Source organism: Amia ocellicauda, chromosome 2 (genome assembly GCF_036373705.1).
Source record: "Amia ocellicauda isolate fAmiCal2 chromosome 2, fAmiCal2.hap1, whole genome shotgun sequence".
NCBI classification, from domain to species: Eukaryota; Metazoa; Chordata; class Actinopteri; order Amiiformes; family Amiidae; genus Amia; species Amia ocellicauda.
The window spans coordinates 34,781,193-34,795,646 of record NC_089851.1 but is presented as its reverse complement, the minus strand read 5'-3'; the positions used below and the strand labels follow the sequence as shown (position 1 = coordinate 34,795,646).

Below are 14,454 nucleotides of genomic sequence, written 5' to 3'. Positions count from 1 at the left end.
GTGAACAATTAATAAAAATAAGATATCTCCAAGGGGGAACATATTCATTTGTGAAACCCATCCAAAATGTTTTTTGCCCCTTATGTAATTAAGGTTAAGTGATGTAGCTAGGGTTCTAACACCTATTAAATGTTAATCAGGGTTGCCCCCTCTCCATTTGTTTTTTCAGTTCTTCTTATCTATTAATACGTGTGTTATGGTCTGAAAAAGACAGCTGTGGAACCATTCCATTCAGAAATCAAGAAAAGGGAATTGAGTGTGTCTGCAATTCAGTTTATAAAATATATGTTTTTCAGCAGAGCATGTTTGATAAAATATAAAAAACAAATAATCATGACAGGAAATTGACAAGTTAAACTTAATTCAATAAAAAATTTGGATATCTATAGCTTGTGTCTACATTTTCATTAAGCTAGTCCATCAGATCAAATGTAGATTGAGCAACACAAAATACAAAATAAATCAAGATCAAAGTATGAAATATACTGTATTTACCGTAAATACTATAGACAGACACTATGCCATATGGACAGCACTAAGGAGAAATGTAAGCTTATAAAAGGTTTTGAAAGGAACAGTTTTTTCCCCCTAAACTTTCAGAAAAGTATTTATATCTTCAAATAAACAGAGGTTCAGAGTGCAACATTTAGGTGATGGACGCCGTGGCAAGAATAAACTTAATTACAGACGAAAAAATTCCATACACACATCCGGAAGCCCCTGTGTTGCAGGCACTGGTAATGCAATGATTAAAGGAAAGCTTGCCCTCTAAGGCTAGCATACTGGTGTTATGAAAAAAATTGGATTGTTAAAGAAAAAAAAGAAAAACTACCTAGTTCCCTCCGTTCTTAAGAGGATAACCTGTTTGTCCTTGAATGCCCATATCCAATGTACCTTTCAGAATGATTTATTGTATGTTATTGTTGCGGTTTTCAATATTGTTCAATACTGACTTACTGATTACCACTTTCCACTTTGGTTTAGTTCCATCACAAGCCTCCACCTGAGGCCAAAATGGTTTAATTGGTTTTGAGAGGATTTTGCACCCTTTTATCAATGACAAATTTCATCAAAATAAGAACAGCCAGGGAGCTGGAAATAATCCCCTGTGTCTATCAAGTGTGCTTCTACACCACCATGATAAAACAGATCCCTTCTCTGCTATAATGCACTCGCAATGTTCTCTGTAGGAAACACATTAAAATCCATCCATACATGAAACTTTATTAATATTTCACCATGGGTTAATGTCTGTTCAAATGTTCAAAGGTCTGTTGAAGTATCACCCTGTCCTCAGGGAAAATAAAAACAGGCTGTGTGGTAATAAGTAAGAGATAATACTTTTTATTATTTTTAATACTTAATTATTGAATCTTTGGTTTTTTTCCATGGCATTAAAAAAACTAAATTCCCTATACAGTCATTTTCTTCACAGTTAATCAATGAGTAAAAACACCTGCACAGAGATTGTATGTCTACCGCTGATAGAATACTTGATTTTTTCTGAAAAATTCCATGCCCCTCAGCTTTAATATCTGATACATAAAGTGAAGTACGTTAATGCCCTGCTCTAACAATTGTAAGAATGAAAAATCTCTTCAATATCTTTAATCCTATTGCAAAGAGTAACCTCTTTCTGCAATTCTAAGATTTTCACTTCCAGAGGGTTGATTTCAAATGGCACTCAGGTTACAAACATATGAGTACAGTCGTCTCAGTCTTTCCATCCACATCTCAAACCCCCTACTCAAAATTTTATTTTTTGTGGCATTTGAGGGAAATCTTGAAGATTAGAAGTCAGGAATGCATTTGCATTTTCATTAATTGACGTATACAAACCATAAAGGTAGGTGTGACACCTGGTGTTACCTCACCTCATTTCAGCCTATGCCATTTGTCCTCAACTTCATTAGCAGCTTTTGTTTCAACTTAAGTTGTCCACATTGCAGCAACTCAGAACCATCTTGAATTGTGCCGTCTAAGACAGAAAAGATCATCAAGAGAAAAAACTGCTGGTGATTTAAAGAAGTTATTGGGAAATTGTTTCATTACCTTTGTCCACTAACAAGGATTGAACAGTATAGCACACTCAATAGATAGCATGTACAGAAAGCAATGTAGTCCACATTTCGTGGAGAATGAGCTTGTTTGTAAATTCAGAAGGACTGGTCCTGGGAGCTGGCAGTGTAACTTTTACTTATCTGTCAACATTACATTCACGAGAAGCAGTCTAAGCGCCATCAGTAACCACTACTAATTTGGAATTTAAATTATTTGCACACTAATTTCTGTCTGATGCCCTTTAAAAACCTAGCAACTGTCGTCTGTGCTACACTCACTTTAATATAAAACAGTGCCTTAGCTACTGCCATTTAAAAGCAAATTAAAAAGGACGCTTGCAGTCTGTGACACCTAGTGGCATTCCCAGGAAAAGGATTTATTCACTCCTCATTCACTGCTCAGACGGAGCCTTTTAGGGGCATACAGTAATGGCAACATGCTTCCTTTTGATGGATGAGACTCCCCTGCTAAGCATATTGTTGTCCTAATAACTTGGCAGTCAGTCACTCTTTTATGAGATTTTTCCCACAACTGCATTTAAACTGAAAACCTGTTTATCAAATCATCCTGAAGATTACCAGGCTCACACTGCAGATGTACCTGCATGCGGCTGAGCACTTTAAATACATTGTGTTCTTGACACAGTTGCATCCCTAACTTATGGACAAAAAGTTTGGAAGCACTAACTGAATTACAGTGCAACTAGTGGTCAGCAAACTACAATATGGCTGTTTATTCTGCACTCAAATCCAATTACATGTTTTCACTCTTACACCTGGAGGCAAGCAGTGTCCTCAGTTCTTAGTCCACTAGAGCTTTGAATTGCTTACTTCAATTAATCATTGACTTAATCTCTCTACATGACCTGCATTTCCAGGTCTTGAGCCATGGAAGATTTTAAGTGAAACCTGCAGAACTCCACTGCTTTATCCACTGCCCCCCTGGTATAACTGATTAGAAAATACAGGTGAGGAAGAGTTCTTCAACATAAACCACAGCTGAACAACTGGATGTCGCATCAGTGAACTCAGGATGCCTGCAAGTTAAAAATGCTGGTTCCAAGTCAGAGTCTCTACGGCAACTATTCAGACTGGGCTATGTGCTTTTGGTTTATTTTTTAAACGTCAAATGATTTTGTGAGAAACCAACATTTAGAAAATCCATGAAAACAAATCTCTAAAAATAGATTCTGAAATTACAATATAATAATAAACTCAGGACTTGGCTTAAAGAAGAATGAGTAACTTTGCTCTGAAACCCAGTATCGGTGCACACCATGTGTCACTTTCAAACCTCACTGTGTACACCAAACCAGAGAAAAAGATTCAGTCACAGCATCTATCAGTAAGTACAGACATTGATTTGAGACCCTTCTATTTCACCAACTCAGTTTGATTAATGACTAATTATTTGTATATGCATCTGTGGGTTTCTTGAGCACTATATTATAATTATTACTATTATTATTATCTTCAACAATAACTTTGTTTCACTCATCTGAAGACAATTTTCAACCATCTCTCTATTCAGGCATGCTGTGAGAATACAAACTGTAAATGTAAGAAACAGCAAATTCTGACCAATACTAAAAAAAATGAAGAATAATTATTGACACAGAGAATACATTCCCAAGCCATGCCATTACACACAGGGTATTTTCAGCTTGATGCTTTTCTGGCACAGAGAAGAATTTGAAAGTTTTTGAAGCAAGTTTAACGTTAAAAACACAGCAACAGAAAACACAGCAACAGAAAACACAGCGGGAAAATGAAGTATATTTATTATTAGTAACACACAAACATTGCATTGGAATTTTAGCAGGATTGTCCTGCTAAAGCAATTGGGAGCGAACAACAAGTGCATTATTTTTAAACTAACAAAGCTAAAAAATGTATGTTACTTGTTTATGTATGTTTATAAAGTATATATATTTATATTAATCCCTGGGTAGATGGAAAAAGAGTCTGTCATGTATCATAGTTACAGTTTATCATTTTTCAGTTATTTGTTCAACCAGGCACTTTAGTCATTGAAAGCTCGTCCACTCATTTTGAGATGCAAAGAACTAGTTAAAAGCCACATGGAAATGAAGGGCTAAACAAAGAGCATCTCTCTGTGTGCTGCAACTGCCACGTATGTTCACTGGCCACTCTCAGGTGGGTCTCAGTATACTGTGCAATTAGCAGAAGAGTGCTGAGTGCATATAAAATCATTGGTCATTTCCTTATAATCAGCCACGTTTGTTAATCCACTACCTGCCAACAAAACAAAAAAAGGCAGAATTAGAATAAATGGTGCAAGGAATCCCCAATAGCACAAATTAAAGAGCATTAGAAACGAATAGCTTTTCTTACCCTCAATAAGATTGAAGAGGTTGCAGTAGTTGGTGCCATAATCAATGATGGCATACCAGGCTTCAGAGACAGACAGGGCCTGTTAAAAATTCAAAGCATACGGGAGTAAAAAATATGTGCATTAATGAGATCAATCTTTCACATTTCTATCAAAATTATACAGCTTCCCTGACAGACTGAAAGGAACATGCCCAAACTGGATATTAGAAATGCATATTATTAACTAAAGAACTGTCACACATTTAAGTGGGGAAAAGAGGAATTTGTGATGGATACTGTACTTCTTAAACCCAATTATTCAACGCCAGATTGTGCACATTTTGTGATGCTTTTCTTCAATGTGGTTACATTTGTGTGCTGTAAGCCTGTCAATGGCAGCTTCCAGTGGTTTCATATCTGGAAATGTTTCTTGTTTCTTTGCCCAGGGTAACCCAACTAAAAATGTAATGTTGTGACAAAGTATATTGCTGGCCAGATTTTATGTTTATTTTTTTAACTGTAAACTGATGCCTGACAGAATAAACCCCCCAGCAGTGTATACACTTAGCAATTAAGTTATGTCTGCCACAAATAAACTATAACCGTACAGCAACGTTCTGAAATGTGACAATGTTGCATGTTAGCTTGGAAAATGAATTCCTGCTTGCGCTAATGATGAGGATTTTTCCTGTCATGTCTGATTCAAGGAGTATCCGTAACAACACACCACAATTTTAAGTGAGTAACTTACTGAGACATGGCAGTGAGTATTGAGTTCATAGGGAACCAGTCTAAAGCTGAGGTCATCCACATACTTCTTCACTGGAGTGGTGTGCTTTGCTTTGATGAAATGCACATTGGCTGACTCCAGCTAAAGCAACCAGATAAAGAGTTTTACTGTTTAGATAAGCATCCCATATTATATGGCTGGTACACTAGAATACTGAAAAATGATCATTACAAAGAGAAACACATGAAAACACATTTGGATTTTTCTTTTACGGTGGATGAAAAAGCAGGTTAAAATTGCCACTTGCAGAAAACCGTCTACAGTGCATTACTGCCATTGTCACACAAACAAAGATAATGATGCCGTAGTAGTCAAAAGATTTCACATCATTTCCTCGGCAACAATACTACTTGGTGATTCAATGCAAACTGTTCTTCGTGAAGTGAGTTATAACAGGGTGTGTGTAAAGTTAACACTTTCCCCAGCGGAATATCAGCACAGACAAACGATACCGTCATGTTGTAAATTACAGTCTTCATTCCACACTTTCTTTTCCTTTGTGTCTCTTCTGTGTCACCGGTGTCAATCTCAGCCTTTCGTTTAGTGTTTTTTGCTATTGCATGTCAATCTACTGTTTTCTTTAAAAGTCTGTCCTTTGCAGTTTATGGAGTAAGTAAAAAGCAGTTTATAAGTAAGTTATATTCATCGGTATACAGTACACCAGGTGGATATTGTTGCACGCATTTTCTCTTTTTTAATGTACTCGGTGCATCCATTATAGGTTTCTCTGAGATTTTCCTAAAACACATCAGTTTATTGAGTAGAACCAGGAAACGCATCACATTTGTTTTTCATTGTCAAATTAATCACAGCTTCAAAGTTTATTTCCCAATTATTACAAAGATTACTTTTCCTGGAAGGCAACAGTGACACCTGTAGGACAACAACTGAAATGCAGATTAAAAAGACAAAACAAAACACAAATCTCCCACAAAATGCAAAGCTGTAGCTATAGGCAGTTACTTACTTTGTACAGACACTTCTCTCCACCCTGTGCACAGCCTGCCTCTGTCCTCCACATCTTTATCTGAGTGACAAGAGCCACATAAACGTTTCGGCAAGGGACTCCAAAAAGCCTGCAAACAATCAAAACATACCCAGACTGAAGAGCAATCCCATTCCTTTACAATTACCTACACTGAGTTCCAGCTCAGTTTGTGAAGACCTGCAGTTGAGAGTATTAGATTTTATGGGCCACTGAGAATAAAACTGAGCACAGTCTTGGTTTTGTAAGGCAGAAAATAGACAAGTCCTCTCATGCACAGTGGTAGGTTTATATGGGGTCTTTCGGGAATAATTCAAGAAACAACTCAACAATTTTGTGAGATCAACAACCTGAACTGAATCTAAAGAAGCAAGGTGAGGCACATGATCCCTGATGATTAATAAACACATATTATTAATACGAGTTGCTTCAAGTCATTATAGGAAGTGGATTGATAATTGTTTCTGATAACAGAACCTAAACGCTTGAACATAATACTTTCCTTTCTGCAAAGTGCAATAGTGAAAAATAAACTTGTAATTAAGGAAGTGGATAAAACAACATACATTAAATCCTAATAATATACTGGGAATAGGCATCTTAAAAGCACATTTGTAGAATATAAGAAATATAAAGATTTTCTGAGTGCTCCATATTAATTACTTTAGCAGAGCATCCACAGAGACAGGAATTCACTGAAGAACAGCCACACCTAGTGGAAGATTGTGGTCATTCAGATTCTGTTCTTTCTGTTGGGGTTTTATTAAAATATCTAAATTCTCAAAGAGAAATTCAGTATCTGACATGCCAAAAAATAAAAAATAAACATTTGTTCATTAAAAAACATATATATATATATATATATATTTTATGTTGTCGTACCAAATAAAGCTTTGAATTCTAACTTATTTAGATTTCTGTGGAATAAGCCAGTCCACCAATAAAATGTTCTAGGATGCCATGAAAGGCTACTTTTAATATTTTAGGAAGAATTCACTGTAATACACTTTGGCACTGTGTTTTAAATGTTGCACAACAACTGCTGATGTCTGTACCTAACATATATATATATATATATATATATATATATATATATATATATATATATATATATATATATATATTGGCTTTATATTAGACTTATATTACAAAACCACTCTAAAAGATGAAAAGGGTTTAACAGATGAATGAATTATTGTGACCAAAAAGCTAGACTGGAAAGACTGACAAATTAAACATTCTATCAAAGCAGTGACTAATCAATCACATTAAACACTTTTTTTTCCCCCATGGTTGAATTTTAGCAATTCATTTTAATGGGCCATAATCAGCTTACTGTAACTAAATAAAGTCACATTCTTCTCATTTTCATAGGCATGAACAAATTTGACAACAACATCATTATAATAATAATAATAATAATAATAATAATAATAATAATAATATTATTATTATTAATAATAATAATAATAATAATAATAATACTGAATTTAGCTTAATACAACGTTGTTCATTTACATTAATTTACTGAATATAATAATAATAATAATAATAATAATAATAATAATAATAATAATAAATAAAATAACAATTAAGCCATAAATAGAAAATAGTGCATGTTAACCAAATACTCAATTTAGCTAAAACATGTGGACATGTAATGTTGCTCTTGCTCTGAAACATTACATAAATGAAACATTTTAAGTGGCAGGTTTACCTTGCTTTGTTCATTGTAAAGGTTCAGAATACACATTGCTTTTGTGAAACAAACAGAACAACTTGAAAGAGGACCACAGGTTAAGTCACAATGGTGTTCTAGTAGCAGAACATCAGGCGTCTCACAACAGCTACACCATCATTAACAGCAAACATTACAACAATAACAATGAAGACAACAACAACAACAACAACAACAGTAACAATCATAATAATACCATTCGACTTTGCACTGTGCATGAAGGGGACCCGCTGTCGTGCAGACAAAAGTGCCAAATACCAGGAGGGTTACAATGCAAGACGGTTTCAAGTGCATCATTCCAGGGAAAATAAGTAAAAAGCTGTCAGTCCAACGCAGTTTGAGTCGTTCAGAAGTGAAAGCATAAAACTGCGGAGAGCAATTCCAGCAAAACTCACACATCATAGGACCGTCATGTGCGTCACCGCCCGGAAAAAGCATGATAACAATCGGCGCGGAGCTCAACTTCTCAACCCGCCTTCAGCGACCTCTGGCGGACACGGCGCAGTACTGCAAAGGGTTGCTCCTTTTCTCTATTTTTGTATGTATTGGAAAAATGTAAAAGAACAATGTTGTAGTAGGCCAAACTCAGTGACTGAACACTGTAAGATATAAACAGTTTTGTTTGTTTCCTTGTTTTTGTTTTTCAGATTTGGTTTTGTTAAACTTTTGTTGTCTCCTTGGCACTGATCTTCAAAATAACTGACCCCACATTTATTTACACAGTGTGTGTGTGTGTGTGAATAACATACAAATCCAGGATCAAAGTTAAGTAACTTCCTTTGCTTAGTTGACTTATTCTGTAGGCAAGAGCATAATATTTCTCAAAATAAAATAAATATATTGCAATTATTTCTACTAAAAATGTCATACCATTACATTGCATTGGTGTGGGGTAAAAATAGGGTGAATGCGGAGATCTCAAAACACATTGTTCTTCTTTTAATCTTTTTTACTGGCAGAGTTTTCGGTTAAGGGTTTTGTTAACATTGGAGATAAAAGGTATTCTGAAGTTTAATGTTGGTTGACATGAGGTCGAAATGGGCCTAATATGGATATGTTGTTTGTGAGTTTATAAAATACATTTTAAAAATAGTATTAGAAACAAAGTATAAAAATGCATGACAGGGATTAATTCATGCTGGCCATATGCTGCTCATCTGAGACATGATATTAAGATATGCTTTTATGCTTCCCAATTTAATTCATGTGATCTTTTTCATGTACTTAGAATACACATAGGGCCCTTGTTTATTGTCTGTTTCAAGGGACACACAAACCATTTTAAAATGTCTTCATACATTAGTATTAGTAGAATTTGTTAGACCGTGTTACCACTGAAATATCAGTGGAATCACAAGTTTAATGAAAGGCACTATAGTGACTGCTATGTTCTTACAGAGGGGTCAGAAAGGCCTTTGCTTTCTCTGCAGGAAATGCAAGAATTAAGACATCTGAAACTGATCTGGAATCAATATATTGTACAGGGAAGTGAGTAAATCTCTACCTTAAAATACTTTTTTATTTAATAACAAATAGCTTCTGTCTTTAGTTTGATATCACACCATATGATAGCTGATTGAACTGCTGTCATTCCATTATTCATTTTGAAGCAAGAGCAATTCCTTAATAGTAGTATTTGGCAATGCACAAGTAAACAAAAGGCATGCTAATTAAAACATTTTAAAAACAACACTTTATAGATATCTGTGTTTTAATATGCAGCAGTGCCCCCATCTGGCATTGAGCCCAAAACCTTCCACTCCAGAGCCCAGCACCCTAACCAGTACTCCACACTGCTACTTTTATATGTGTGTGGGGGGGTATAAAATAATGCTTAAGAGGGTATAGTAATATAGTATATAACTCAGTTTTTGGTTACCTAAACTTTTTTTTAACATCTGGCAGTTTAACGCTTACCTTTGTACCATTTTAGGACTTGAAAAATGGGGGTGTTCTAAAATTTCTGACCGCTAATGTGTGTGTGTGTGTGTATATATATATATATATATATATATATATATATATATATATATATATAATTCCCCAGATCTCAATCCAATCGAGCATCTGTGGGATGTGCTGGACAAACAAGTCCGATCCATGGAGGCCCCACCTCGCAACTTACAGGACTTAAAGGATCTGCTGTTAACGTCTTGGTGCCAGATACCACAGCACACATTCAGAGGTCTAGTGGAGTCCATGCCTCGACGGGTCAGGGCTGTTTTGGGACCCACACAATATTAGGCAGGTGGTCATAATGTTATGGCTGATTGGTGTATATATATATATATATATATATAGTTTCCCATAGCATATTTGTATTATTAAAAAAGGTAAGTGTAAGTAGATATGACAATGTAAATAACCAATAACAAACATACATAACATGCATAACAAACTTATATTTAGGATATAATTTCATACATTTTTAAGTGCACGAAAGGATGGGCTTAAAACGTGATCTGAAAGTGATTAAAGATTGAAAAGAGGAAGCTTGAATAGGGCAGATGGGTGATCATGTGACATGTTCCTGAAGTGGCTAGTGGTTCATGCCACTCTTTGCTCTGAAAATAAGAAGTGTTCACATCACATTCAACAAGTAGAAAAGCAGAGCACTTCTTTGCTTGTTTATTTTGTTTTGTTTAATTTTTACAGTATCATCTTTCCCACTTAAAAATTACATACTGCGGTCAGCCTAAACTTCTGTACATACACTACATTGACACAGACTGTCAGCTGTTCTAGACAACTGTTCAATTATGCCCTTCTTGTTTACATGTGTTCATTATATTGATTTCTACTTTATTCTCTTTTCAGAGTAAGCCTGTATTGCCCTAATTCAGGGACTTGCATTAAAGAAAGGCAAATATGTCAATTCTATAGGTATAGGTATATGGGTATAGTGACGATATTTTCAGTATGTGTACCGAGTCATTATAATGGTGTACACATTTTAAGAATTGGGCTAAATATACTTTCCAAGTATTACAAAATTCTATAAATTTGCATTTTCAGAGTACTATTCTCTAGGGCAGGGGTGGCCAGCCCTGTTCCTGAAGAGCCACAATCCTGCAGGTTTTCCAGGTCTTTCTAAATCACCAATCATAGGAAACCTTTAACACAGGGACATTTTGCGTAATTAAGATCCACAACTGGTTAAATTAAGCAGTTAATGATCTGAAACCTTCAGGCCCTGTGGCTCTCCAGGACCAGGGTTAGCCACCCCTGCTCTAGGGAATTACATATTCAATATTTGTATATATTCCTTTCTGAACTCTCAAACACGTAAGATCAATTTAGATCAACGTATTAAAATATTAATAAAATGAGCTATATGAGCTGTACATTCCATAGTATTACACCTCACTACATAATGTCTGTCTCTGGCTCCAAAGCAGTTGAGTTTCTGCCTCTTTTCGATGCCGTGTTAAATTTGTCTTAACGTTGCTGTCTATTCCTTTTTGTGAAGTGACATACTGTACATACATTTCTTAGCCAATTCGTGAGCACATCAACATCTACTCCATGTTTTTTACTGAAACATTTAGGAGGGGGACTCCCTACACACCTATAGGAGATTGGCCTATGCTCTCAGTGGTTTCACAATGTATGATTTTATATGATTTTATTGGAGATGGCTTTAACACATTGCAGGATCTTAGCTGGACAAGTAAGTGTTTTTTTTATGTTAGGGGTAAATCAGGAAAGACAAATTTAGTAGAGAACTATTTAGTACAAAACATAACTGTCTGGATATGACTTGCCAGTAAATCACTTCTGTACCTGATGATTGTGATTCTAAAAGTCATTGAGGCTCAACTGGGATATTTTTCAATTATATTACAGTCTGTTGTATACATCCCTCTGTGGTTATGTCCAAAAGGACTGAGAACCAGATTAAATGAAAACCACAACCCACCCACCAAGTGCAACACAATACTTGATTTCAATGTTTGCCTACTAGAGGGTTTTTCCATTTTTGTAGTAATGGAAGCAGTACTGTACTGTACTTTGTGACTGACAGGAAGTCTTGGTTGCATTGAGATCTGCACTTTCTATTTACATCTTCAAACTGACAGTGTGGAAAATCATATTTGTAGTGAATTTAGATTGTTATGTAGCAGGTGCTTAGTGGGCAGCAACTGTAAAAACAATTTAAGCCGAACATAAAATATATTTCCATATCTACACAACATATATATTTAAAGGTCATTCTGGAATATAAAATTGTGTTTAAATGGGGGTAATAAAATACTCTCCTTATCATTCACAAACTCAAAAAAGTTAAATCCTTAAATCCTGTGCAGTGAATTAGAAATAAGCAACCAAGCACACAATGTATAAACACTCAATTAAAACAACGCAGCTGTAGAGAAACTTATTTCTCTCATTATCAAAGCAGCATCAATAAAGTAACATCAATCAGGAATGCAAAGGTTCACATGTACACAAACACAAAACCTCAGTTATTTGGGCTAGTTTCAAACTACCAATACATTATTAATTTGTTTGATTGTTGAATTGTGTAATATTTTGTAAAAAGGCATTGTGTTCATGATTGTGTATTTTCATATTCTGAGTCTTTACTATTCATTTTGCATATCCAGAAGTCCCATACATAGATTTAGGTTTATGCTTAAGATTAAAATTTGGAGATGACTTATTTAGATGGCTTGTGGTTTATAATTCATATGTGTTTCCATCATTAGCAAATCATTGAATTGGGTTCATTGCTAACAAATCCTAGGCATTGTTTTTTTTTTTTACAATTAACATGATTTAATTCATGTACCCTAGTGCCATACATATACACTCACCTAAAGGATTATTAGGAACACCTGTTAATTTCTCATTAATGCAATTATCTAACCAACCAATCACATGGCAGTTGCTTCAATGCATTTAGGGGTGTGGTCCTGGTCAAGACAATCTCCTGAACTCCAAACTGAATGTCTGAATGGGAAAGAAAGGTGATTTAAGCAATTTTGAGCGTGGCATGGTTGTTGGTGCCAGACGGGCCAGTCTGAGTATTTCACAATCTGCTCAGTTACTGGGATTTTCACGCACAACCATTTCTAGGGTTTACAAAGAATGGTGTGAAAAGGGAAAAACATCCAGTATGCGGCAGTCCTGTGGGCGAAAATGCCTTGTTGATGCTAGAGGTCAGAGGAGAATGGGCCGACTGACTCAAGCTGATAGAAGAGCAACTTTGACTGAAATAACCACTCGTTACAACCGAGGTATGCAGCAAAGCATTTGTGAAGCCACAACACGTACAACCTTGAGGCGGATGGGCTACAACAGCAGAAGACCCCACCGGGTACCACTCATCTCCACTACAAATAGGAAAAAGAGGCTACAATTTGCACAAGCTCACCAAAATTGGACAGTTGAAGACTGGAAAAATGTTGCCTGGTCTGATGAGTCTCGATCTCTGTTGAGACATTCAGATGGTAGAGTCAGAATTTGGCGTAAACAGAATGAGAACATGGATCCATCATGCCTTGTTACCACTGTGCAGGCTGGTGGTGGTGGTGTAATGGTGTGGGGGATGTTTTCTTGGCACACTTTAGGCCCCTTAGTGCCAATTGGGCATCGTTTAAATGCCACGGCCTACCTGAGCATTGTTTCTGACCATGTCCATCCCTTTATGACCACCATGTACCCATCCTCTGATGGCTACTTCCAGCAGGATAATGCACCATGTCACAAAGGTCCAATCATTTCAAATTGGCTTCTTGAACATGACAATGAGTTCACTGTACTTAACTGGCCCCCACAGTCACCAGATCTCAACCCAATAGAGCATCTTTGGGATGTGGTGGAACGGGAGCTTCGTGCCCTGGATGTGCATCCCACAAATCTCCATCAACTGCAAGATGCTATCCTATCAATATGGGCCAACATTTCTAAAGAATGCTTTCAGCACCTTGTTGAATCAATGCCACGTAGAATTAAGGCAGTTCTGAAGGCGAAAGGCGGTCAGACACAGTATTAGTATGGTGTTCCTAATAATCCTTTAGGTGAGTGTATATGCCAAGTAAGAAGCACCATACTGCCATCTAGCAGTCATTTCAGGAAGCAAAATAAGAATACAATGACTTATTACACACTACAGGCAGTAAATCGCTGATTAAGTTAACATTTTTTAACAGAACTTAAATGTATGCCTTTTATCTGAGCTGTTTCCAACCTGTTCTTCCGTTGATTCTTCATTCACATGTTTGAAGTGAAATAATGTGGGTACATTCCTCAGACTATTCTTCAGCATATCACCATCTATTTCACCAACAATTCCTCTTATTAAGAAACTACTCTTGATAGGGAGAAATTCACTCTCTTGATAGGCAGACAAGGAACCCTGAGGAGCTGATTGTATCAGATAATCTCTTGTGGAGACAGACAGTCAGGAAGATTTGTCTAAAGTCTGTCTGAAAAACATACTATCGCATAGAAGATTACTTCCTTTGTTACTGAGCAACTACATTGACGTCAATGAGGTTACTAAGGTTCTTCAAACTTTATCCCAGACTTCTTCTTTGTCTTT

The 14,454-nt window shown here is 36.1% G+C and overlaps 1 protein-coding gene across 2 annotated transcripts; it reads right to left on the bottom strand.

The window, feature by feature from the left end:
* Positions 1-3,818: 3,818 nt before the first annotated feature.
* Positions 3,819-14,203, bottom strand: LOC136769633 (uncharacterized). Of its 2 annotated transcripts, none has more exons than XM_066723327.1 (5): positions 14,101-14,203; positions 6,152-6,260; positions 5,146-5,265; positions 4,416-4,494; positions 3,819-4,316 (listed from the first exon to the last, which is right to left on the bottom strand). In XM_066723327.1, the coding sequence occupies exons 1-5, from the start codon at positions 14,121-14,123 to the stop codon at positions 4,225-4,227; spliced, it is 423 nt and encodes a 140-aa protein (XP_066579424.1). In that variant the 5' UTR covers positions 14,124-14,203; the 3' UTR covers positions 3,819-4,224. The 2 variants fall into 2 exon arrangements, with proteins under 2 accessions (XP_066579424.1, XP_066579423.1); XM_066723326.1 differs by lacking the exon at positions 14,101-14,203 and adding an exon at positions 8,104-8,333.
* Positions 14,204-14,454: the final 251 nt, after the last annotated feature.